The 26,589-nt window shown below is 48.2% G+C and overlaps 1 protein-coding gene across 2 annotated transcripts in view; it reads right to left on the bottom strand.

Moving 5' to 3' along the window:
* The window catches only part of RARG (retinoic acid receptor gamma), a 193,938-nt gene that overhangs the window by 11,092 nt on the left and 156,257 nt on the right, over window positions 1-26,589 (bottom strand). For both annotated transcript variants that reach the window (XM_060252200.1, XM_060252201.1), the window contains 4 exons: window positions 20,035-20,183; window positions 14,773-14,914; window positions 3,852-4,012; window positions 537-713 (listed from right to left, as the gene is read on the bottom strand). In XM_060252200.1, the coding sequence (XP_060108183.1) occupies window positions 537-713; window positions 3,852-4,012; window positions 14,773-14,914; window positions 20,035-20,183 (629 nt within the window). The remainder of the gene's footprint in view (window positions 1-536; window positions 714-3,851; window positions 4,013-14,772; window positions 14,915-20,034; window positions 20,184-26,589) is intronic.

Below are 26,589 nucleotides of genomic sequence, written 5' to 3'. Positions count from 1 at the left end.
CTGCAAGCAAGGCTCAGGGCAGCTTGCATCAGAATAAAACACAATAATCTGAATTAAATTAAGTTAAATCAACATTAAAACACAGTACAGTTAAAAAAACCCACGGGGTTGTACAGCCTTGAAAACCCCATGGGGTTGCCAAGGTGGTGAATTAAGATTGATATTCCCCAAGGCCTCTAATGGGCAGGTAAGGGGAAGGTGGGAAACCTGAGAGGGTCAGACTGCTTGCTGTCCCAATGCTGCCCTCCTCAGCAAAAAGGCCTGGCCTTACAGGCTTTGTGGAAAGGTAATAAATCCTGCAAGGCATAGGATGTTCTCCAGCAGAGAGTTCCACCAGGTGGGGGCAAGGGCCAAAAAGGCCCTGCTCGAGGACAGCCAGATCTCTCTCAGGCTGGGGAACACCAGGAGATATATAGTACCGGAGTGTAGTGCTCTATTGGGGATATATTGAAAGAGATGGTCCCAAAGGAACTTCCTCTTTCCCACCCTCCTTCCTCTCACTGGCTCCCACTGCTGTCCATGGTTCCTCTCCTCACCAGGATGTCTAGGCAGGCTGCCTTGAGCAAGGTGATCTGGTCGGCAATGCTGAGACTGGTGAAGCCTGGCAGACGTTTGGCAAACTCCACAATTTTGATGATGCATTTGGTGGCCAGTTCGCTGAACTTGTCCCACAGTCCCAGGTCCAGTTGTACCCTGTGATCTGCACTGGAATTCTGGAGGAGAAGACAGAAGAGCAGGCATTAGTACTGTTTCCCCTTCGCTATAGGCACAGGGTACCCTGACCTGGATGGCCCAGGCTAGGCTGAACTCATCAGATCTTGGAAGCTAAGCAGAGTCAGCCCTGGTTCGTACTTGGGTGGGAGGCCATCAAGGAAGCAGGCAATGGTCAAACACCTCTACTCATCTCCTACATAAGTCAGCTGTGATTTGAACATATGAAGCTGCCTTATACTGAATCAGACTCTTGGTCCATCAAAGTCAGTATTGTCTACTCAGACTGGCAGCGACTCTCCAGGGTCTCAAGCTGAGGTTTTTCAAACCTACTTGCCTGGACCCTTTTTTGAAGATGCCGGGGATTGAACCTGGGACCTTCTGCTTACCAAGCAGATGCTCTACCACTGAGCCACCGTCCCTCCCCATAAATGGCATGTTCCATCACCAATCTATTAGCGTTGACATGGATGACCCAGCACGCGCAGTCTCATCAGATCTTGGAAGCTAAGCAGGGTTCATCCTGTTTAGTACTTGGATGGATGACCACCAAGGAAGGATGGGATTGCTCTGCAGAGGCACTAACAAACCACCTCTGAATGTCTCTCTTGCCTTGAAAGCCCTATGGGGTTGCCATAACTCAGCTGCAACACGATGCTGCTAAAACAACAACATAATGTGTGCATAAGAAGGTGAGGAGAAGCTTCACAGCCAGTGAAACTCAACATTCCTCTTCAGGCCTTGAATTCAGGAGGAGCTCACAGGAGAGCAGCTCCTGAACCTTTCTGAGGGTTCCCCCTCCTCCTCCCCACCAATCTACCTTGTCCATTGAATAGTAGGTGCAGCCAGGGCTTTTTATGCAGAAAAGGCCCAGCAGGAGCTCATTTGCATATTAGGCCACACCCCTGATGTCCCCATTGTTTCACACAGGGCTTTTTTGTAGGAAAAGCCCAGCAGGAGCTCATTTGTATATTAGGCCACACACCCCTGACACCAAGTCAGGCAGAACTGCATTCCTGTGCGTTCCTGCTCAAGAAAAGCCCTGAGAGCAGCTGCATAACAATCCCTGGATGAGCTCCACCACCTATTTTTCTACAAAATGACCCCTGTTCCTCTTACTGGTCAGCATTTCTGCCCTGTCCTTTATAGTATCCCTGCTGGAAGTGTCTGATCCTGCCTGGGAACTAAGATGTAATTTTGAAGAAGTGAGTGAGGCTTCACCCAGCCTGCATTACAGAAGCCCAGCTCCCTGGCCATGTTCTCCTCCCCCCACCCTTCCCTGCCCATTTTACTTCTCTTTTTCAAATTTTTTTAAATGCCACAAACAGCACCAGCAAAACAAGAAAATGATGGTGGTCCCACCAGTGTGACCTACATTAGGAAAGAACATGACCCAACTGAAGACCAATGCACTAGAACAGGGATCCCCAACCCCCAGGCCATGGACCGGTACTGGTCGATGGGCTGTTAGCAACCAGGCTGCGCAGGCCTCACCGGCCCCCCGCCGTGGCGGTGCCCCCCCTGCAGCGCCTCCTCCTCCCTCCATAATTCACAATTTTAAGGCCCCGGAAGGGGGGGGGGGTGAAGTGCCACCTTCCTGGGCTCTTTAAAGGCTGACATCCCCTCGCTGATCAGCTGATTGACAGGAAAAATGGTGGAAGGCTGGGCTCCTATGCCCCTCTGGCATGTTCAGGATCAGCACTGGGGGCAGCAGCAGCGAGCGAACCGGTGAAAAAGTAGCAGCAGTGCCCTTTCCTCCTCCCCACTTCCTTCCTACGCCCAGGAAGGAAGTAGGGAGGAGGCAAGGTGGTGCTGCTTTTTCAGCAAGTTGCTCGCTGCTGCTGCCCCCAGCGCTGATTGTGAGCACGCCAGAGGGGCATAGGAGCCCAGTCTTCTGCGCGTTTTTCCCGCAGATCAGCTGATCGATGGGGGGGGGGTGTTGATCAGCCTTTAAAGAGCCTGGGAAGGCGGCGCTTCACCACCCCTTCCTGGGGCCTAGGGGGCAGGGCAGGGGGGGGGAGGCCGAATTCGGTGCCAAAAAGATTGGGGGCCACTGCACTAGAATACTCTCATGTGGGGGTGGAATTCTAGCAGGAGCTCCTTTGCATATTAGGTTACACCCCCTGATGTAGCCAATCCTCCAAGAGCTTACAAGGCTCTTTTTTGTAAGGTTTTGGAGGATTGGCTACATTAAGGGTGTGTGACCTAATATGCAAAGGCGCTCCTGCTAGAATTCCACCCCTGAGGGCCTCACATTAGAAGGAAAGAGTTGAATAGGAGTAGGTCTACACACAGCATCAGTGAGGCTTTTGCTGAAAAGCAAAAGGAATACAGAGACAAGCTCAAGCAGGCCTGCCATGGTGGGGTATTACTCAGCCTGGGTGCCACAACTGGAAAGGCCCCGCCATTCTCACTTTGCCATCTGCTCAGAAATAATTTTCTTGTTTCCTGACTGGCAGTATCTTTTCATGTTCCTTCCTCAATTGGCACTCATTCACAGCAATTTGACTGTGAACACACTTGGAATAATTGAAAAGGGGAAAGGGTTAGAAAAAGACAGCAAGAAACAAATGTCACCTAAACTGAACAAACAGGAGAAAAGATGTAGAACTTGGTCCAATGCATGAGACTTGTGAAAGAGGGACAATGTGCACAGAAGCAAAGGCTAGTGCTGGGGTGGCCAGACTGGTTCGGGAGCCACATGTGGCTCTTTCACACATACTATGTGGCTCTCAAAGCCCCCACCACCCTGTTGGCTGTCTTGGAGAAGGCATTTGTCTCTTTAAATCAGTTCTCCAAGCCAAGCCAGCTGGCAGCTTGGAAAATCCATATGAAGTTAAAGTTGCTTTCTTTCTACCTCTCCCCATCTATTTGCCTTCCTTCCTTCCTTCCTTCCTTCCTTCCTTCCTTCCTTCCTTCCTTCCTTCCTTCCTTCCTTCCTTCCTTCCTTCCTTCCTTCCTTCCTTCCTTCCTTCCTTCCTTCCTTCCCTCAAACATCTGATGTTTATTCTATGCGGCTCTTACATTAAGCAAATTTGGCTGCCCCTGGGCTAGAGGATAGAAGTGCTCTGTGCTGCCTCCTGTCTGTTACTCTTCATGGTGAATTTTCAGTAGCTGGAGAGCAACTCCGGGGTCCTTACCGTGGTGTATTTGCCCAGCTGGCAGAGTGAGGGGAAGGTTTCCTGATGAGCCTTGCTGACCTTCTGGATAAGCTCTTCCAGTTCTGGCGTCATTTCATAGCTGTCCACCACCACCTCCTCTTTCACATCCTTCTTCTTCTTGTTGCGGTCGTTCCTCACAGCTGGAAGGAGACAGAGGGCGTGCAGAAAGGTGAGAGGATGTGCCAAGGCCCTGAGCCAGACCGGCTACTATTTCCCCAATCATTATGATCTGACTGCATCCATTCCCAGTTTACTTCTGCTGAACAGCTTATGGTGAGGTCAGGTGACCAGGCAGGGTTTCTACTGAGTCATTCTCAGATCACAAGGTGGGTCCTGGCTCCCTTCCTAGGTTTGGTGGAAATGGAACTACCAGGGTTTTTTTGGGAGCAGGAACGCAGCTCCAGTTGGCTTGGTATCAGGGTGTGTGGCCTAGTATGCAAATGAGTTCCTGCTGGGCTTTTCCTACAAAAAGCCATGTGAAACAATGGTGATGTCAGTTCTTCTTACAGGGCCTGCTGTAAGCTCCTGGAGGATTGGCTACATCAGGGGTGTGTAGCCTAATATGCAAAGGAGTTCCTGCTACAAAAAAAGCCCTGGGCAAGCTAGTTGATTGCCTAGGGTGCTGGCCTTCTGAGGGTGCCAAACTGGGCACCACCCATGTGACATCGGCACAACCGTACCTTCCTCTCGGGGTTGTTGTTGTGAAGATAAAATTAAGAGGGGGGATGATGTAGAGAAAAGGCGTGGCAGGTCATATCAAATCCCAATTCATTTTCAAAGCACTTGTGTCCCTCACCTTTTTGAGCCTTAAGGCACCACTGGAATTCTGACACAGCACAGGCACAAAATGGCTGCCGCAGGAGGCAGAGCCAGCCATAAAATGGCCACCACAGCTTCCCTTCAGTCATACACTGAAGACCTTTGTGCTGTGGTGGCAGCTGCTACCAAAGCAAAGTTTTTAAAAGAAATCTCCATAGCCAATGAAATCTCCAATGGTCAATCAAAGCTTTGCTGGGCAAAAACCCCAACTGGCCTTGCCCACTTTCTAAAAGCACTTGGTGGGCATCAGTGGGTGCACTATGGCACCCATGGGCAAAAGGCTGAGGAACCATGCTATACTTAGAATCATAGAGCTGGGAGGGTATTAGGGGGGACCTCCAGGGTCATCTAGTCCAACTCCCTGCACAATGCATGAAACTCACAAATATCTCCCCCTAATACTTCTACTCCCATTTAAGCTTCTTGGTTACCTGTGGCTACTGAGGATGTTCCTGTATCAGTGATCTTGTTGTAATATCATTATAATACAGTGGTCAGAACTGGGCTGCCAGCAGCCTCCCAGACCACCACTCGCCTGGAATAAAGCCTGGGGGACAGCAGACAGAAGGGTGGCTAACTGGAGAGCTCTCAATTGTCCAGTCCCTTTCGGATCAGTTTTAGCCTTGACAGTATTGCTTGGTCTGAGAGCCAGTTTAGTGTAGTGGTTAAGTATGCGGGTTTGATTCTCCACTCCTCCACTTGCAGCTGCTGGAATGGCCTTGGGTCAGCCATAGCTCTAGTAGGAGTTGTCCTTGAGAGTTGCCCTCTCAGCCCCACCCACCTCACAGGGTGTCTGTTGTGTGTGGGGGGGAGGTAAAGGAGATTGTGACCGCTCTGAGTATAGGGCGGGATATAAATCCAATATCGTTTTTTTCTTCTTCTTGAATTGGCACCTCTGCAGGGAGAATTTCAGCAAGTGCACTTTCTCTCTTCACTGCAGTTTTACGAACAGAAAGGCCAACTATCCACCCTGCCATCCTGCTGTTTAAAACAGAAGTGGAGGCTCCCTTGTGGATCCATAATTGGCAATCTCATCCAGATCGCAAACCCCTCCCAGTCCCTCGTTGCTGACATCGTGGGGTCCTCCCAAGGCCAAACGCGTGCCAAGCTGTCACGAAAGGGCTTGGAGAGCAGTGCTCAGCCGGAGACAAACAGGAAGAAACAAGCAAGACAGCCGGATAGAGAGGAGAAGAGCTGGTGGACTTAGACGGGGAGGGAGCAGCTGGTCTTGCTTACTCCACCCAGCGAGGACTGCTTCCCCTTCCCCAGTGGGAATAACAATAACCAAGGTCACATATCCTCCAAACTATGAGACGGAGGTGCCAGCCACCTCTGCACAGCTTCTGCTCCCACCTGGCTTAGCATAACCCACTGGCAGCACTTTGGGGGCTGCTTCTCACACTCTTGTGCACCCTGAGTTGGATCCAACTAAGTGTACGGTTGGCAGAAAAGGGAGGATAGGGTTCCCTCTGGCCAACAAAAAGACCATGCTGGGGACCTGCATGGAGAAAAGCCATATCCAGGCCAAGGCAGATATCCATCAGTGGCTATTAGCTACAAGAACTCTGTCTGGGGCAAGTGATGCTCTGTATTCTTGGTGCTTGGGGGGCACAGTGGGAGAAGAAGAGGATATTGGATTTCTATCCCGCCCTCCACTCCGAAGAGTCTCAGAGCGGCTCACAATCTCCTTTACCTTCCTCACCCACAACAGACACCCTGTGAGGTGGGTGGGGCTGGAGAGGGCTCTCACAGCAGCTGCTCTTTCAAGGACAATCTCTGCCAGAGCCATGGCTGACCCAAGGCCATGCTAGCAGGTGCAAGTGGAGGAGTGGGGAATCAAACCCGGTTCTCCCAGATAAAAGTCTGCACACGGGAGGGCTTCTAGTGTCCTGGCCCCACTGATGGGCCTCCTGATGGCATTTCTTGTTGGTGTTGGTGTTGTTTGGCCACTGTGTGACACAGAGTGTTGGACTGGAGGGGCCATTGGCCTGATCCAACGTGGCTTCTCTTATGTTCTTTTTGGACACAGACTGTAACAAGAAGGAGCATTGGGGGAGGCTGGACAAAAATGCTGGGCAGATCCATCCCACTATTTCTGCAGGTCTTGAGCGGTTTGGCACCAACATATCTATGGGACTGTCTTCATTATGTCCCTGGTAGGGAGCTGTGCTCTGCTGGTAATAATCTGCTGGCCATCTCCAGCACTAAGGAGGTCTGGCTGTGACGATGATGATGATGATTGATGATTTATGATTTATATCCCGCCCTTCCCACCAAGGTGGCTCAGGGCGGCTCACAACACATGGAATCCAACATAACAAAATTAAGTTTAGGCATTTACACAATTAAGACTTTTAAAATATAAAAACATTAAAACAAGGCAAAGCAAAGAATTAAAACAAAGCAGCAATCTAATAGAGATACACTTAGTTTCCTATGCCAGATTAGTTGTAGGCCAGCCGGAAGAGGGTTGTCTTACAGGCCCTGAGGAACTGAGCAAGGTCACGCAGGGCCCTCACCTCTTCCCGCAGGGCCCTCACCTCTTCCTCAACTAGGGGCAGGGCTTTCTCAGTCCTGGCCCCTATCTGGTGGAATTCTCTGCTGGATGAAATCCAGGCCCTGCGGGACCCTATGCAATTCCGCAGGGCCTGCAAGACAGAGATGTTGCACCAGGCTTTTGATTGAGGACAGTGACTGTTGGTGCCCTCCTTTTCGCCTACCCCCCTCCAGAAGTTTCCTCCCTCCTCCCCCGCATGCTCTGACAATCTGGGAGAATGAACACAATTAGCATGATGCCATCGGGGTTTGGAAATTTTACTGTTTTAAAACTGATTGTTGTTTTAATCTATATTCTTAAGGCCTGGCCATAAGAGAAGCCATGTTAGATCAGGCCAATGGCTCATCCAGTCCAGCATGCTATCGCACAGTAGAAAACAACACCAACACCAAAAAGAGGTGTCATCAGGAGGTCCACCAGTGGGAGCCAGGACACTAGAAGCCCTCCCACTGTTGCCCCCACCCACGCACCATGAATACAGAGCATCACTTGCCTCAGACAGAGAGTTCTATCTATACCTTGTAGCTAATAGCCACTGATGGACTGTTGGGTTTTGGCAACTTCATTTCCTGGAGTCATGAGTTAATTAATTGTTTATGCATGCTGATGCTTAGAGGTAGAGCCAATGAGCTACTCTGCACATATTTCCCGCTAGAAGGTAGGTGTCAATATGCATATTAATCTGTATTGGTAAACTCTAATTGGATAATCAATACATTGGGGATGGACTAGGGAGAAAGCATTGGGTTTAAGTTTTACTATCCTTTGTGGGCATCTCTAGACCGCCACACCAGTTGCTGTTTAGACCTGAGAATGAACATGTAGTTAGAGAAGACAGACAGGATGATTATTCTTTTCTTGTTTTGTAGAATTCCAAGTTACCCCTTCCTCACTAGATAAGTAAAAATCACTTTTAAAGCTAAATGTATGTGGCTGACTGCTTTTTGCTTTATTCTGCATAACTCTGCTAAGAAATCCCTAACACGGACCTCTGCCTTGGGATAGGGAGAAGAAGAAGAGGAGGAGGAGGTGATGGTGGGGGTGGGGGGCAGGCAGAGTTTTACAGAATCCCTGGCTTGTATGGCATACATGACTGAGAGGCATCTCCAGAGTTTTCTCAGCAATTTCCAAATGGACCAGAGCTCCTCTTTGAGCGCCTGTGCTAATGAACAACAGCAAAAGTATCCCAGTGCTATTAGAATGCTGTCACTGCATCAATGTGCGGCATAGCATTTTATCACCAATTCTTGGTAGTATTTTAGATTTACCTGACTCACATGAATTGCTTTTTCTGCTGAACAATACTGCTGATGATGTTACTGAAACTGTGGCAAAATTCTTCCAGGTAGCTCTACTTATACACAGTACTATGGTAAACTAAGCTATTTTATAATGATTTCATTCATAACTTTTTAAGAATGGAACTGAAAGCTGGCATATGTTTTTTTATACATGTGTGTGCTTTATTTCTGCATTTTCTTTTATACTACTCTTTTCTATACTAACAGTTTTATAATGCCAGTAAAGGAAATTGCTATGTAAACAGCAAATGAGAGGGAACATTCATTGCCTGCATCCCATAAACAAAATCCCCAGCAATTCTTTTGCTTGAAAAATCAGATGTGTAGAGGCTCAGTTTGAATCAGGACTATATCACAACGGGAGGGAAAAATTAAAAGGCCTCCCCTGTGTTGTTTTCCAAATCTGAAACAGGGCAAAGAAGCCAACGTTTGCCTCACTGGGGCAAGCAGACATATCTGTATCAGTACTTCTAACAGTGGCTCCCCAAGGACATTTCAGGTTGAGAAAACAGTGCAGGGGGTGGGCTTAAGGCTTCCACATGCCTGATTTTTCAAGGGATAAACAAACAAATGCTGGGAGCATCACATGTAGCTGAGCCCACAGCTGGAGTTAATTCTGTTAAGGGGGAAAGGGGATGGCTGCATTCAGACATGGCAAACCAAGAGGGAATAAAGAAAAGTCTTATGCTTCATGCCCCGCTCACTGCACTTTTCTGGCACAGTGCTGGAATTGCAAACCAGGAATGCTTCAAGAAACTGCAGTTTGTTGTTGGGTTTTGTTCTTTGCTTGTGAACCAGGATTCTTGGTTGGAAACAAGAATCAAGCTGCAGTTTGTTGAAGCAGCTCATCTGAACCTGAAAACAAATTGTGTTTTATTGAAGAATGGCTGATTTGCACACTGGGGGCTCATGGAAAAGGAAGGAGATTGCAAGACCAAGCACTACGGCTCATTTTCATCACAAACAATCCAGTTACTTGTTTCTGAAGTGGGGATAGCAGGGAGATTATTTGGTTTAGCCTCAGCCTGCCTCTACTTTGGCTGGAGAATGGATGGAATTATCCCACGCATACATTCATTCCATCTCCTCTAAAGCTCTGATCACACACAGTAAATAATGCGCTTTCAATCCACTTTCAATGCACTTTCCAATTGGATTTTGCCAGTTTACACAGTACAATCCAGTTAGAAAGTGCATTATTTAGCGTGTGTGATCGCAGCCCAAATATTAGAAATAACATGGTATGTGTACAATCCCCAATTTCAATGTGGAGAAATACTGCAGCATAGTGGTTGGACTTGGGCCTTGGAAACCCAGGTTCGAATCCTTCACTCGCCTGGAAATTCTCTACATGAATTAGGCAGTCGCTGTCTCTTAGGTTAACCCTCCTTATAGGGTTGTTGTGAGGGCGAAAAGGAGGAGAGAATCATGTGTGCCACCCTGACTCCTTGGAGGAAAGGCAGGGCAAAAATGCAGCAGGTAATAATGTCCATTGACTGTATATTGATCATCCCTTTGCGCACTAAATTGATTTGAGTGAAAAGCATTCAAAGGATAGTTTAAAAATGTTTTTGTGTGTAGTGGAGATTTGCAACCTTTCATGGATTAAGAGGATGGAAGTTATTCCAGACACTCAGGTGAGTTACCCTTCACACTATCTTTTTATATTCATTGTACAAAAAGCGCCAGTATGGAGTAGTGGTTATGAGTGTCAGACTAGGATCTGAGAGACCCTGGTTCCAATTCCGACTCTGTCACGGGCAGCTCACTGGGGGACCTTGGGCTAATCACTGTCTTTTCACCTAACCTACCTCACCAGGCTGTTGTTGTAAGGCTAAAATGGAGGGAGGGGGAGAATGGTATAGTAAGCTGCTTCGGGTTCCCACAGAGGAGGCAGGCAGAGTATAAATAAATAAATAAATAAATAAAGATCAGAGTGGTTAAAAATAGTTTAGGGCCAGATTCTCTCTCTCTCCTGCCTTACTCTGCTCTTTCAATGCATGCTTATGCAAAGTCAGGGGGTTTTAATTCACTTTTAACCAGGAATTATGCAGACTCACTGGAAGAGAATGTGGTTTTTGTGTAAGTGGTGATGGAAGGCAAGGCTCACCCTTTGCCGAGATTTTGAAGGTCTGGAAGAGTCCCAAAAGGCCATCTGGCTCAGCCCCCTGCCCCAAGAGGGGACTGGGCTCTCCTCAATGCCCCAAAGATCAGCTTACACAAACCAGACCCCAGCACACTGCCGTGGGGAGAGCAAGCAGCAAAGCTAAAGCAATCAGATCCAGAAATCTGAAAAGAAGAGGGGAGGAGGTGGACCCTTGGGAACTTTGGACAAGGAATCTGCAGACGGTTGCAGTGATTTCTCAGGAGCTGGCCTATCTAGGTTTGGAATGGGGAGGGAGAGACTTCACACACACACCCCTTCTTCTTCCTCAATGTAGCTCCAGGGCGCCCCCCCAATGCCCACCAAACCCTCCTCCCCCTTTGAGCATTCGGCATTGCGTGTGCACTCTCGCCGGCCTCAGCCTTCCCAGTTTGCCCTTCCTGTTCACCCCAGGATAAAGCGCCAGGGATCTGGGAACAGGATACGCCAATCGGCAGGATATACACTTATAGCCACAGTCAGCACAATGCTGGGGGGCGGGATTGCCAGCCGAGCCATCCAGCTCTCTGGAGGGCAGATAACATGCGAGCAGCACATACATATAAAAAACACAGCCCCGCTGCCTTAGAGCATTCCCCCCCTCCCCTTCCACCTCCTCCCTACACGGAAAACAGAACGCTAAAAGCCCTAGCTGTTAAGACACCAAGGTAGTAAGTGAACAAGAGGTGGATGCTAGAAGATTCAATAGGAAGAACTGAGGGGAGTGTGTGAACGTCTCTCTCCCAGTGTTCCTTCTAAGCTGAGTTAGTGTGAGCTAGCACAGTTTTTTTTTAGCCTCCAGTTCACACATTTTTGCCTGAGCTCATAAAAAATGGCCCCAGAGCAAACTAATGTATGCAGTGGCTCACACCTTTAATGCCAAAAGCTCACAAAGAAGAATTTTTGCTCACAAGACTCCACAGCTTAGAGGGAATATTGCTCTCTCCCCCATCCCATTCCTTAGTTACTCTTCTTTTGGGTTCCCTACACTACTCCCCCCACAGGCCCAAACTCTGTTTGAGTCTAGATGGGCTACAGAGGAGAAAAGGGAGGAGAGACTGTTGGCCCAAATCCCTCAGGCCATCCGTTTCCTGTCTCCTTAGCGACAACCCTCTTAGTAGGGGGTTAACATTCTCCCTGCAGCCTCCCTCCCCTTCCTCAATTCCCCGCCCATCTCTCTCTAAAGTGACAGGGCTTCGGAAATAAATTGCCCAGGTTTCAAGCCCTAGACATTCCTAATTAGGGGCTCTTACAGAGATGGTGATTAATGTGAGCCGGGCCCAGGCCAGCCGCGGAGGCATGCCTTAGCAGTCGGGAGTAAAAGCAACAGTCGCTGAGAGGCACTCTGTCTCGGGAAAGGCTGGGCAGTTGACAAGCGCTCTTAAAGGAGATGCGAACTGTTACAGTGGTTCCTCAGTGGCACAGGCTTCCTCAGGTGATGGTTGTCAAGCAGAGGCTAGATGGCCATCTGATAGCAGTGCTGATTCTGTAAATTTAGGCAGACTGTGAAATTTATGGGCATTTCTCATATGCCCAGGGTAACACCGACCGCCACTTTGGGGTCAGGGAGGAATTTTCCTCCAGGCCTGATTGGCCCAGGGTTCCTGGAGGTTTTTGGCCTTCCTCTAGGCATAGAGCCCTGTGGCACAGAGTGGTAAGCAGCAGTACTGTAGCCCAAGCTCTGCTCACAACCTGAGTTCGATCGCGGTGGAAGGTGGGTTCAGGTAGCCAACTCAAGGTTGACGCAGCCTTCTATCCTTCTGAGGTTGGTAAAATGAGTACCCAACTTGCTGGGGGTAAAGTGTAGATGACTGGGGAAGGCAATGGCAAACCACCCCGTAAAAAGTCTGCCAAGAAAACATCATGATGTGACGTCACCCCATGGGTCGGTAACAACTCAGTGTTTGGGCAGGGGATTACCTTTACCTTTTGGACATGGAGCAAGAGTCACTGCAAGTATTTGTGTGTGGGGGAGTGAAGCTGTGGATTTCCTTGATGAACCTTGGGATCCCTTCCAACTCTATGTTTCTATGAACTCCTTCACTCTCCCCCTCCCAAGCTGGTGTAGCAACAACTCAAGTGCCTCTTGTGAAGCAAAGCTTTTCTCCAAAGGACAGCTTGTGGAATCGCTTCGCCTTCAAGGAATACACGTGGAAATCATTTCATTCAGACAGAAAAAAATCAACATGGATTTTTTTTTAAAAGTCCATGGGGGAAATAAAACAGCAGGCAACCTAGCCTCCCTCCCACCTGATAGATCTTTCTTGAAAAATCTTTTCAGTTTTGATGTAGCCTTTCCCAAATGTTTTCCATCAAGACGAAACCCATCCAAGTGCGCAACCATGGAAGAAAACATTACGGGTGAAACTAGATATGGAAAGCAGATGGCTGGGTAAGGAGTTCCTAGTCCACAGGAACTAAAGATCCCTTTGACGCTCTGATCGGGACCGGGCGTGTTGGGAGATGCGTTGGTGACTGTAGCTGGGCAACACGGGGCTTGGTGTCAGATACCAAAAAAAAAAAAAAAAAAATCTCAACCCTGTGTATTTCCTGGAGATCGCAGGAGGCACATATGTGCAGACTGTTGCATAGTAAGGAAGTTTCAGATTCAGAAATGGCAGGTTTGTTTGGACAGGCCACAATTCTCTGAAAGGGGACTATGGTAGCTTCCACAATTTGGCATCTGAACCAGAGCAGGGTGTTTGTTTCTTTGGAGGGCGGAACAGCATCTATAAGATATCATCCCTCTTTCTGGAACACCCCCTACTTTGATGTGAACATTCTCAAACTTGGTTTTTTTTATCAGGGCTTTTTTTGTAGCAGGAACTCTTTTGCACACACCCCTGGTGTAGCCAATCCTCCAAGCGCTTACAGGACTCTTAGTACTGGGCCTACTGTAAGCTCCTGGAGAATTGGCTACATCAGGGGTGTGTGGCCTAATATGCAAAGGAGTTCCTGCTACAAAAAAAACCACCCTGCATTTGATACAATCTTTTAGGAAAGATCACAGTTAAAGCACTTTTGCACACTGTGTGGATGGGAAGATATGTGCTTGTAAAGCCCTGCCTAAACCAAATACCATTTTACTTGGTCTCAACCCCTGCAGCCACCAACAATAGAGGGCTTTTCGTGCTTTTATTTTATTTGTTTATTTCATTTATATGCCAGCTTTCTCCACGATGGGGATCCAAGGTGGCTTACATAATGCTCTTCTCTTTCACTTGATCGTCACAATCTACAACCTGCTCGGGCTGAGAGTATGTGACTGGCCCAAGGTCACCCAGCCAGCTTTCATAGCAGAGTGGGATTTGAACCTGGTTCTCCCAGATCCTAGTCTGACACCCTAACCACTACACCACAGTGGCAACTGCAAGTCTGCTGTAGAACAACACCATTATAACGATCCATTGCCCTGATCTACTAATTCCTTTGAATTCCCCATTTTCTTTTTTCAAAAGTCATTTTGCAGAGGGCTAGAGACTTGCTTAATTTTTTTTAAATGAAAGATGGGAATTCAAAAGAGCTAGTGAATCTATACGACCTGACATGGATAGTCCAGGCTAGCCTGATCTCTTCAGATCTTGGCAGCTAAGCAGGGTCAGCTCTAGTTAGTACTTTGATGCCAACAGAGTCCAGGGAGACCGCAGAGTCAGTCAACAGCAAAGCATCTCTGAACATCTCTTGGTCTGAAAAACCATGAAGGGTCACCAAAAGTTAGCTGCAACGGTGGCAGTTCCCACCACTAGTAAAGCTACGGTGACCTCACAATTGCTAATAGTTAAAAAGTGGAGGGTAAACGGTGGTGTAGGGCAAATGATGGATATGGGAGGGGGCTGAGGCAAGGACAGTGCAGGGGAAACTACTGTGCTGGTATTGCTTTGCCCCTGCAAACACTTCCGCATTCACCATAAAAGCCATGCAAAGAATTGTTGCTAGGCGTAGGTCACTTCATTGATTTGCACATTGCCTGGCAAACTGTGGGAACCAGTACAGACTCTCCTGGATTTGGTCATCCAAGTACAAATCCTCCCCCCCCCCAACACACAACCAATGTTTCCAAGCCCCAAAGGAGGTACTCACCTTCCTTGGACATGCCAACCTCAAAGCACTTCTGGAGGCGGCAATACTGGCAGCGGTTGCGAGTGACTTTGTTGATCTGACAGTTCTTGTCCCGGTGGCAGGTGTACACCATGTTCTTCTGAATGCTTCGGCGGAAGAAGCCCTGAAGAGTTCCAAAGAGAGGGGGAAATACAGTGAGAAGTGAGCAGGTGGATGAGGAGGAAGAAAGATGGGGCCAAGCAGGCCTTCCTCCAATCCCATTTTCCCTGTAGCACAGGATGGCTGCTGGGAAATCTGTTTGGGAACCATTCAGCCCCTCTGCAGAGGTTCTCAGCTGTGCGGTGTAGTGATTGGGGTGCCGGATTAGAATCTGGGAGGCCTTGGCATAAATCCTCACTCTGCCATAGACGTTTGCTGGGTGACCTTGGGCCAGTCACTCTGCCTCAGTCCAAAATTTCTCTCAGGGTTGTTGCAAGGAAAAATTGGAGGAAGGAGGAAGATGTACACCACAAGGAGCACCTTGGAGGGATGATGGGATAAAAGGGGACCCAGTAAATGTTTACTGGGATGAAATTTAAATCTTATGGTAAGGTCAATTTTGAATCTTTAGCTGCACAGGTATCCAGATGTAAAGGAGTTAAGGAGTTGCCTTATAGCAGCGGCTGCTGCCTTGACTGGTGGGTTCCTTAAGGCAGGTTTGCGTGTGGTGGGGAGCAGGGCCAGATTAACAAATAGGCCAAGTAGGCACCAGCCTACGGGCCCACATATCTTCAGGCCGGTTTGTTTCTCTCTGCTTCTTCCTTTCAGCTTTGTCAAAGGGGCTTTTGAGAAGGTGCCTGCAGGAAATATTAAGAGATAATTTGCAAGGGGGCCCTGAGATTTTGACTGCCTAGGGGCTAACACGGGGTTTAATCTGGGGTAGGCCTCAGAGAGACCTCCCCATTGCATACAGATCCTGGAGTCAGCTTTTCCTGCCCAACAGTTTAAACTGCTGGACAGCAGAGTCCCAGTCAGATCTGCGTGCCAAAAAAATTCAGCAATCCCGAATATTCTGAAATCCCAATATTGGTATGGAAATATCGGGAAATACTGATATTTTTCAGGTTCAGTATACCCAGACCCCCTAAGTACCATTTTTTGTGCACACTCAGGGCTTTTTTTGAGCAGGGACGCACAGGAATGCAGTTCCAGCTGACTTGGCATCAGGGGTGTGGCCTAATATGTAGAGTTCCTGCTGCGCTTTATCTATAAAAAGGCCCTGTGTGAAACAATGGTGATGTCCAGTGGTGCGGCTTAATATGCAAATGAGTTCCTGCTGGGCTTTTTCTATTAAAAAAAAGCCCTGTGCACACCTAGCACCCTCAACCCCAAAACTGACTTGGTGGACTTAGCCAAGCCACTTCCAAACTTCGTAGCTCCCAAGATAAGAACAATACCAGCCAGTTTCACAGGACCATTTTAAGGATTACTGCAATTACTGCCTTAAGGGCTGTGAATACTTTGAATTAGTATTCCAAGGCCTACATCCTATGACTAGCATCCCATGGGTGTTCAAGCTTCAAAGTTACAAAATGAGAGGATGTTACTCCAGAGACCCATATGAGTTATCCCTTCACACCAGGGCTTTTTTTTGTAGCAGGAGCTCCTTTGCATATTAGGCCACATGCCCCTGAGGTAGCCAATCCTCCAAGAGCTTGCAGGGTTCTTATTACAGAGCCTACTGTAAGGTCCAGGAGGACTGGCTACATCAGGAGGGTGTGGCCTAATATGCAAAGGGAGTTCCTGCTACAAAAAAAGCCCCGCTTCACACTATTTTACACACTCTCAATCTAACAGGGTCGTTGTGAGGGTAAAATTAAGGATGACGTTAGCCATTTTGGGCCCCCAGAGTTGAGAAAGGCGGGGTATAGATTAAGCAAATAAGTAAATGAGGTCCTCTTCAGGCAGAGCAGGGAGCATACTACGTTGGGTCCTGCTGTTGGCGGGCAGAGGTATAAGGATTGGCTGGGATTGTTTAACTGCGAGCAACATGAGTCTGGGCTGCTCTTTCAGCACACTATCTCCCACCTGCTCCAGCCCATGCCCTCCTATAGTTACAGCTTCTGACCTCAGTGTCAGAGAATATACCACGGCTGGCTCTAATAATGCTGCCCCAGGTGCCTGGCCTGGCTTGACCCGAAGGGCAATAAGAGGACACTGTAGAGCGGAGGTCAGCAACCTTTGATAGCCAAGCCATGTCAAAATCCAGACCAAACGAGTGGCACAGAGCCAGTATAAGAAAGCCAGGTTTTTAAACAGAAAATACATAGATCCAGGTGGACAGTCATCTTGGTCTGAAGCAGCAGAACAAAGTTTGAGATCACTGGCCAGGCCTTTTTTGTTGTAGCAGGAACTCCTTTGCATATTAGGCCACATACCCCTGATGTAGCTAATCCTCCTGGAGCTTACAGTAGGCCCTGTACAAAGAGCCCTGTAAGCTCCTGAAGGATTGGTTACACTGGGGGTGTGCCCTAATATGCAAAGGAGTTCCTGCTACAAAAAAGGTCCTGCCACTGGAACCTTTAAGACCAATGAGGTTTTATTCAAGGTATAAGCTTTTGTGTGCACGCACACTTGTATCTGAAGAAGTGTGCATGCCCATGAAAGCTTATACCTTTTATTTATTTATGTATTTATTTGATTTATATCCCGCCCTTCCCAACAAGTGGCTCAGGGCGGCTCACAGCACAAGATTTCACATAGTAACATTTAAGCATAAAACTGTTAAAATTAATTAATACATTTAAAATTATAAAATATTTAAAATTGTAAGACATTTAAACCATTTAAAACATTAGGGACAGCAACCTCTAATATAACTACACCTGGTTTCCTGTACCAGCTAGTCATAGGCCAGCCGGAAGAGGGTTGTCTTACAGGCCCTGCGGAACTGGGCAAGGTCCCGCAGGGCCCTCACCTCCTCCGGCAGCTGATTCCACCAGGAGGGGGCCGCAACAGAAAAGGTCCGGTCCCTGGTAGATTTTAATCGGGCTTCTTTTGGCCCAGGGATAACTAGGAGATTTCGAGTTCCCGATCTCAGTACTCTCTGGGGCACATGTGGGGAAAGACAGTCCTTCAGGTAGGCAGGTCCTAGGCCATATAGGGCTTTAAAGGTAATAACCAGCACCTTGTACCTTGAAAAAAAAACTTTGTTGGTCTTCAACGTGCCACTGGACTCAAACTTTGTTCTTCTGAAAATATAGAGTTGAACACTACAGATAATGTACCTGTCGATTATTAATCCATAAAGCTTTCACAGCCCAGACACAGCAGTCGCTATGAGTCCTTTAATTAGCAAATAACACATGCAAGTTCTCACATTCAGTAGAAAATATACACAGAAGCAACCTGTGCTATTGTTTTAGGGGACTCGCATAAGTCTGCTTGTGGTTCTCCCTTGAATGGCTGGCAGCTGTTGACCGCTATAATTTCCCTTTCTATAAAGCATCTCTAAAGACATCTTTAGTCCCACAACGATGAAGCTAAGTCATTCTAGCATCCCCTTTACGCCTCCATTATACCTTAAAAGCGTTTGTCTTTTTTTTAAAGAGCTGTATTTCTTTCTGCAGAGACCATTTTAAAAAAAAGGTGCAGAATTTTAAAATACTGGAGTTGGTTTTAGCCAGGGGTGACCAAACTGCGGCTCGGGAGCCACATGTGGTTCTTTCATACCTATTGTATTGCTCTTGAAGCCACCACTGACATCGGCCAGCTTGGAGAAGGAATTTGTCTCTGTAAATCACTTATCCAAGCCAAGCCAGCAGGTGGCTTGGAGAATTAATCTAAAGTTGCTTTCTTTCTGCCTTTCCCTTTCCGCCCCCCCCAATCTATTTGCCTGCCTGCCTTCCTGTCTTGTGGCTCTCAAATATCTGACGTTCATGTCTTCCGGTTCTCAGACATCTGATGTTTATTCTATGTGGTTCTTACATTAAGCAAGTTTGGCCTGGTTTTAGCCATGCGATATCTAGGACAGTTGCATCAGGAATCATGGTGGATGAGGCCGTACGGGGAGTCCCCAATGCCCTCCAGCCAGCTGCCTCAACCACTACCCTGAAGTAGTGGGGGATCAACTGTAGGGCAACTGGGGGGGCACTGCTCTCCAGATTAGGTTACCAACTTCTAGGTGGGCCTGGAAATCTCCCAGAACTACAGGTGATTTCCAGACCACAGAGACCGCCCTGGAGAAGATGACTGCTTTGGAGGGTGGACTCTAAGGCAGGGATCCCCAGCCCCTGGGCCATGGTCCGGTCCCAGTCCGTGGCCTGTTAGCAACTGGCCGTGAGTTGTGTAATTATTTCATTATATATTAGAATGTAGTAATAATAATAATAAGACATTGGATTTATATCCTGCCCTCCACTCCGAATTTCAGAGTCATAGAGTGGCTCACAATCTCCTTTACCTTCCTCTCCCACAACAGACACCCTGTGAGGTGGGTGGGACTGAGAGAGCTCTCCCCATAAGCTGCCCTTTCAAGGACAACTCTATGGCTGACCCAAGGCCATTCCAGAAGCTGCAAGTGGAGGAGTGGGGAATCAAACCTGATTCTCCCAGATAAGAGTTCGCACACTTAACCACCACACCAAACACTTTAGAAATAAAGTGCACAATTGTATCATCCCGAAACCATTGCCCCCCCCCACCCCGCAACCATCCATGGAAAAATTGTCTTCCACAAAACCAGTCCCTGGTGCCAAAAAGATTGGGGACAGCTGCTCTTAGATATTGTACCCTGCTGAGGTCCCTCCCCAGATGCTGCCCTTCGCAAGCTTCACTCCCCAAAATCTCCAGGAATTTCCCAACCCAGAGTTGGCAACCCTGCCTGCAGCCGACTACCCACCCCCACCTCACTGCCTGAATGATTCTGGAGCCCCATCCTCGAATTCTGCCGAAGCCCTGAGAACCACTAAGGCTGCCCCTGCAGATTCTGCAACAATCATTCTAGCCTTCTACAAGTGGTGTAAAGGACACAACTGAAACAGACAATGGTTTGTTTTGCACATTTCCTTTTTGCTTGCATAATCTGTTTGGGGCTGTGGCCTGCAGCTTGGAATTCTCCGCTGCAACATTTTTTGCTGGGGAGGGAGAAATCGCCAGCCACACCCTCTCCAGAGGAACAGTTGCAGGCACGAAGTCTTGCTTTGAAACAGAGATTATCTGGCAAGTAGGGCTAGAAGGAGGCCGGAGCCAGGTATCTGGAAAGTATATTCTTGTCCTGGAATCTTGGAGGGTTGTGTTACTCACCTTGCACCCCTCGCAGGAGCTGACTCCGTAATGGTAGCCAGACGATTTGTCATTGCAGACGAAACAAGGTTTATAGACACGTGGAGGTGGGGGCGGAGAGGGGGAGCTGGGCACCATCTCCTCCGAACTTGTGCTCTGGGTCTCCACCGCTGCAGAGAGAATAAGGGGAGCGTCAGACAGAAACTGGGACTTTGTCGGTAATATACAAAAGAGAACGCTGGTGAAACGAATGAAAATGTCAGGTTTCATTTTTAAAATTACGTTTCTAGTCCTCAAGGTTATGGGCAGGGGGTATAAGACTGACGAAACTGTAGCAAACTGCTACAGCCATAAAAGCAGCTCTCCTCCCACCTACCCTTGTCCCTTGGGTCAACTCGGATCATGCAACCACATGCTTTCTATGTGGTGGATACACATGTAGAGCTATGGTTTTCTTGGTGACTGAAAAGCACAAAATTCTAGGGCGCCACGGGGGGGGGGGGAGGGGTTCTGCTGTCAACATGGATGTGGGCAGAGGACCCTCTCTGATTTATACTGGAATTGAGGAATTGGAGACGTGCATCCCCAGAGTCCTATAAGCCCATCCACTTTTGGAAAGAAGAAAGTTCAGAAAAAGCTGCTGCTGCTGCTGTTGCATTTTACTGACACTTTCCCTATAAGGAGTTTTAGGACAAGTTCTATGTCACAGTTGCATTAGTACCAAAATCCTCAGATCCTTACAAGCAGGGCTTTTCTTTTTGAGCAGGAATGCACAGGAACACAGTTCCGGCTGGTTTGGCATCAGGGGGTGTGGCCTAATATGTAAATTAGTTCCTGCTGGGCTTTTTCTACAGAAAATCCCTCTGTGGAACAATGGTGACATCAGGGAGTGTTGCAGAATATGCAAATGAGTTCCTGCTAGGCCTTCTCTACCAAAAAAATCCCTGCTTACCAGACACCTATACACTGAAGAATTCCCACATGCTCCTCTGCAGAACAGATTAGTACCACAATCCACAGATCTTTACTAGATTAAAATACATGGGGAAAGTCCCATATGGTCTTTTGGGGGGAAGATTAGCACCACAATCCTCAGATCCTTAAAAGATGCAAAGACATGGAAGAAGTCCCACATGGTTATCTGTGGAACAGGTTAGTACCACAATCCACAGATCCTTACAAGACGCAAACACACGGAAGAATTCCCAGATTCTCCTCAATAGAATAGATTAGTATCACAATCCACAGATCCTTATGCCCAGAAGAATTTCCACATGCTCCAGCGTGGAACAGATTGGCACCACAACTGAAAGATGTTTACAAGACACAAATACATGAAGTTGTCCCACTTGGTCATCTGCGGAACATATTATCGATGCTGGATTTTTTTTTGGGGGGGGGGAGGGATGGGGGAAGAAAACAAAGTAAAGAAATTTCAAAAAGGAAGGGTAAGTTCAAAAAGTCTCTGGGCCACTGGAGAGCCAGTTCAAAAAGTCTCTGGGCCACGGCCACTGGAGAGCCAGTTTGGTGTAGTGGTTAAGTGTGCGGACTCTTATCTGGGAGAACCGGGTTTGATTCCCCACTCCTCCACTTGCACCTGCTGGAATGGCCTTGGGTCAGCCAGAGCTCTGGCAGAAGTTGTCCTTGAAAGGGCAGCTGCTGGGAGAACCCTCTCCAGCCCCACCCACCTCACAGGGTGTTTGTTGTGGGGGAGGAAGGTAAAGGAGATTGTGAGCCGCTCTGAGACTCTTCGGAGTGGAGGGCGGGATATAAATCCAATATCTTCTTCTTCTTCATCTTCTTTATAGTCTTTGGCTGTGTTTTCACTCACAGTGCCACGGTAGACAAGGTCACCTTTGTTCCTGCTTTGCGGATGGGAAAACTGAGGTGCAGTGAAAGTTACCTGGGATGGCCAGTCAAATTAAGCCCTGGTCCAGAGGTGGGCCTTGAACTCTGGACCAAAATACATTATACATTGGACATGAATCAGAGCATGGATCCCCAACATGACCTGTCATTATACATAGGACTGGAATAATTAACTTTGGCTGAAACCAGACGGCCAGTTTGGGGTGGCTTGCAGCCGCCCAGAGGAAAGGCAGCTGGAAGAAGAGCACCCCAGAGCTTCCAGACGGCACTGGAAGATGGGGTGGGCCTTAGGCAGCCGGGGAGCATCTGGAACACTCACGTGTCCCGCTCGTGGCTTCCTGGGCGCTCTTAAGGCATCCTCCGGCCTTCCAGATGGCCAGCCGCCGCCTCGGAACCACCCCAGCAAAAAGGGACCACTTTCCAAGTGGTGCCTTTTTGAGGCGGTTGGAGCATCCTCGAGGATGGGGTAAGTGTGGGACAGGGGCGGGTGGCAGATGTTGCCATCTGGATGGGTTTTTTGGGTCAACTTCAGAGGCGTCCCTGAGTCAACCCAAAGTGCAAGTCTGTAATCAGCCCACATATTGCTTTCCGCAGCTCCAAATGCTACAGGGAGTGTGCAAGGTTTCTGGCTTCCCTCCCATGCCATTTTCCCCAGTGGAAATGGACACAGATGAAAATGTGTGCCCCTTCTTCGAGATCCATGTGTTCTGGAATGGGTGCAAGGACCTTTAGGAAGGTGCAAACAGTTGCCTTGGGGCCCTGGGACAGACATATGGAGCCTGAGGAAAGGACAAGCAGCCCCCCATGAACATTTCTACTGGTGAAAACAGTGCAGGAGGGAAGCCTGAAGCCCCTCCTTCCCCCTCGCAGCACTGGAGTCACATGGAGCAACTCAACACTTTCAAACTGAGTTATATTGATCCTATGTGTGACAATGAATCATAGAATAAAATCATAGCGTTGGAAGGGACCTCCAGGGTCATCTAGTCCAACCCCTGCACAATGCAGGAAATTCACAAATACCTCCCCCTAAATGAGTCAGGCTAGGCACCTGTGACCCAACTAGAGTCACACATATCAGGAACTTTGGCTTTCAAGGTGTTCCAGAACCATAGTTAAAAGTCAGAAACACACAATGCAATCCTGTACAGTGTGACTCCTGCCAAAATCTCATGCAAAAATGCATATGAAACTGCTTTATACTGATTTAGGCCATTAGTTCATCAGACTGGCAGTGGCTCTCCAGGGTCTCAGACTGAGGTCTGCCACATCACCCACAAGCTGCTCATGTTCACTGGAAATGCGAGGGACTGAACCTGGAACTTTTTGCATGGCAAACAAATGCTCTGCCACTAAGCCACGGCCACTCCCCTAATCCTTTGAAATGAATTAGTTTAGACCTAAGTGACTGCATAGGACTGCATTGACAGTGAGGTAAAGGCATGCTGTAGGAATGAATACTGGGATAAGAGGCAGGAGGAAAGCCAATTCCTGAGCTCGGTTTGAAAGGCACATGCCGCATGTGACCTCTTTGGCAGCCAAGACAAAGGTGTAACAGTGCCCTGCTTATAACAATTTTTGCACATGGGAAGGAGTGATCTTTGAAGATTTAGAGCTCTCTCTCTCTCACACACACACACACACATACACATACTCGCCTCTTGCCCTCACCATGACCCACAATGCCTGGCCACATCTCTCTCGGCCCCCTTACAAGCACTTCTCCCCCCACACCCAACCCCAGCAAGGCATGAAAACTGTTTGCAATTCTAGCTTTCAGCGCAGACTGAATTTCCTGTGACAAGGCCCTTAAGTGCCACATTCCAGGCCAAACAGGTTGGAATTGTTACCAGAGCTGTGTAACCTAATCCCTTTCCCTGGGGGAGGGAGGAAGGGAATCGCCCTGGCCAAGTCAGAAAACTTCCCTGGAAGGGGGGGGGGGGGGTCAGGTAACCTTTTGGTCCAGCTCCCCATCCTATAAAGCTCCAATGCTGTGAATGGCAGGGGCAGGAGTGAAGGGGGTGGTCAGATCTACACATATGTAGCCTGACCCTGCTTTTTAAAATCTTTCCATTGTCTGCAACAATTAGGGTTGCCAATCCCCAGGCAGGGGATCGCCTGGTTTGAAGGCCCTCCCCCTGCTTAGGGGCCATCAGAAAGTGGGGGGGATGGAAATGTCTGCTGGGCACTCCATTGTTCCCTATGGAGACCGATTCCCATAGGGCATCATGGAGAATTGGTTCACAGGTATCTAAGGCTGGGGGGCTGTCTTTTGAGGTAGAGGCACCAAATTTTCAGCATAGCATCCAGTGCCTCTCCCTAAAATATCCTCCAAGTTTCAAAAAGATTGGACCAGGGGGTCTAATTCTATGAGCCCCCAAAGATGGTGCCCCTATCCTTAATTATTTCCAATGGAGTGAAGGCATTTAAAAGGTGTGTGGTCCCTTTAAATGATAGCCAGAGCTCCCTTTGGAGTACAGCCATGCTTGTCACACCCTGTCTCCTGTCTCCACCCCCAAAGTCCCCAGATATTTCTTGAATTAGACTTGGCTGCTCTAGCAACAACCTCCAGCCTGGCTCTGGCACAAGCTCGTTTGCAAAAGCCGACCTGCATTTTGCAGCGCTTCTGACAACCCATACAGATCGTTCTAGTCCCACTGCTCCCAGTGTTTCTTGTGCCCAATCCTCAGGAGAGACCTGCTGATAAACAAATCCAGCAACCTCACCCTGCCAATAACTCTCCAATAAACACCCAACACTTCATGACAATGACAGCTCATGTATGCATGGCAAGGGAACACTTTTCTCAATGACTCTGCAATAAACAAACCAATGCAGCAGGCAGCCTGGAGCAAGGCAAAAGCACTGCAAACAGCTGTTCCGCTGACCAGAATCATCATCATTATTGCAAGCAGAGTTATGTGTCAGTCAGGAAAAGGCATGGCTCAGGCCTGGAGGCAGGCTCTTGAAGAGCTCAGATTCGTTATTAATTTTTAAGCAAAAGGACAGGTTTCTAGCCCTTGTGGCTGCAGTGATAGCTAGAGGAATTGATGCCTAAGTGTTCTATATGCCAACAAGGAAGGCTTGATGAGTCTATTTTTTTTCCTGTCAAGTCACTGATGATTTATGGGGAGCCTGTAGGGTTTTAAAGTAGGAGACGCTCAGATGCGGTTTGCCGTTGCCTGCCTCCGCATCATGACCCTGGTATTCTTTGAATGTCTCCCATATAAACATTAGTCAGGGCTTACCCTGCTCAGAAGAAGAAGTCTAATTCCACAGGCTAATTCCAGATTGGTCTAATTCCAAATTGGATTTATACTCCACCCTGAGCCTGCTTCGGCAGGGAGGGCAGGATATAAATCAAATAAATAAATAAATTCTGATCTCAGTGTCTCAGAGCAGCTCACAATCTCCTTTACTTTTCTCCCCCACAACAGACACCCTGTAGGGGAGGTGGGGCTGAGAGAGCTCTCACAGAAGCTGCCGTTTCAATGACAGCTCTGCAAGAGCTGTGGCTGACCCAAGGCCATTCCAGCAGCTGCAAGTGCAGGAGTGGGGAATCAAACCCGGTTCTCCCAGCTAAGAGACCACACACTTAACCACTGCATCAAACTGGTTTCCAAGATCTGACAAGATCTGACTAGCCTGTGTTGCCCAGGTCAATGTGTTTGATTCTTGTGTACATATCTATCTGCCTTTCCCCTCCCCCCAGTTCTTCTTTGTCACCTTTCTTGGTGCTTCTTTTTTTGTATTTTCGTGTGTGTGTGTGTGTGTGTGTGTGAGAGAGAGAGAGAGAGAGAGAGAAAGAGAGAGAGAGACGATGAATGAAGGCAGCTGCCGCCGAAGCTCCAAAACGCTAAGTTGTTATTAACCTTTTATACAGTTTTATTAACCTTTTAAACCTTTTTTCTGTTCCTTTAGGCTGTTAATTGTTTGAAGCAGCCTAACAGCAACTTAGTTAACTCTTCCTGGCTGACTTTTATCTCTTTGTTTTATAAATAGCTGGTCGCTAGGGAAGAGAGAGAGAATGTGTGTGTGCATCTGGAAGTCATGTCAACCTCTGGTGACTGACCCCTACTGGGGGCATGGAGGGTATTCAGAGACGTGACTGACTAAATTCTGCCCCTGCCTTCCTGCTGTGGTATTCCAAGTAGGTCTCCCATCCAAGTATTTGCCAGAGTTGACCCTGCCTAGCTTCTGACCGACATCTGACTTGCCTGGAAACAAAGTAATACTCAGTTATTTTCACCCTAAAATGCTTCCACAAAAAAACAATCATGGAGTGGTAGCAAAGCCTAGGCCAGAGCTGAAATTGGCCAGAAGAAAGAGAGAATGAAAAAGGAGAAATGCAAAAATCTAGCTTTGTTCACACTGCGGACTCTTATCTGGGAGAACCAGGTTTGATTCCCCACTCCTCCACTTGCACCTGCTGGAATGGCCTTGGGTCAGCCATAGCTCTGGCAGAGGTTGTCCTTGAAAGGGCAGCTGCTGTGAGAGCCCTCTCCAGCCCCACCCACCTCACAGGGTGTCTGTTGTGGGGAGGAAGATAAAGGAGATTGTGAGCCGCTCTGAGACTCTTTGGAGTGGAGGGCGGGATATAAATCCAATATCTTCTTCTTCTTCTCATCTTCTCCCAGAAAAGGGCATGCCTGCACTCCACATAGTATTTCAATTGCAGCAGAACACTTTAACAACATGTTCCACTTT

The sequence above is a fragment of the Heteronotia binoei genome, chromosome 13, assembly GCF_032191835.1.
Source record: "Heteronotia binoei isolate CCM8104 ecotype False Entrance Well chromosome 13, APGP_CSIRO_Hbin_v1, whole genome shotgun sequence".
NCBI lineage: Eukaryota > Metazoa > Chordata > Lepidosauria > Squamata > Gekkonidae > Heteronotia > Heteronotia binoei.
This window is presented reverse-complemented; position numbering and strand designations above follow the sequence as displayed.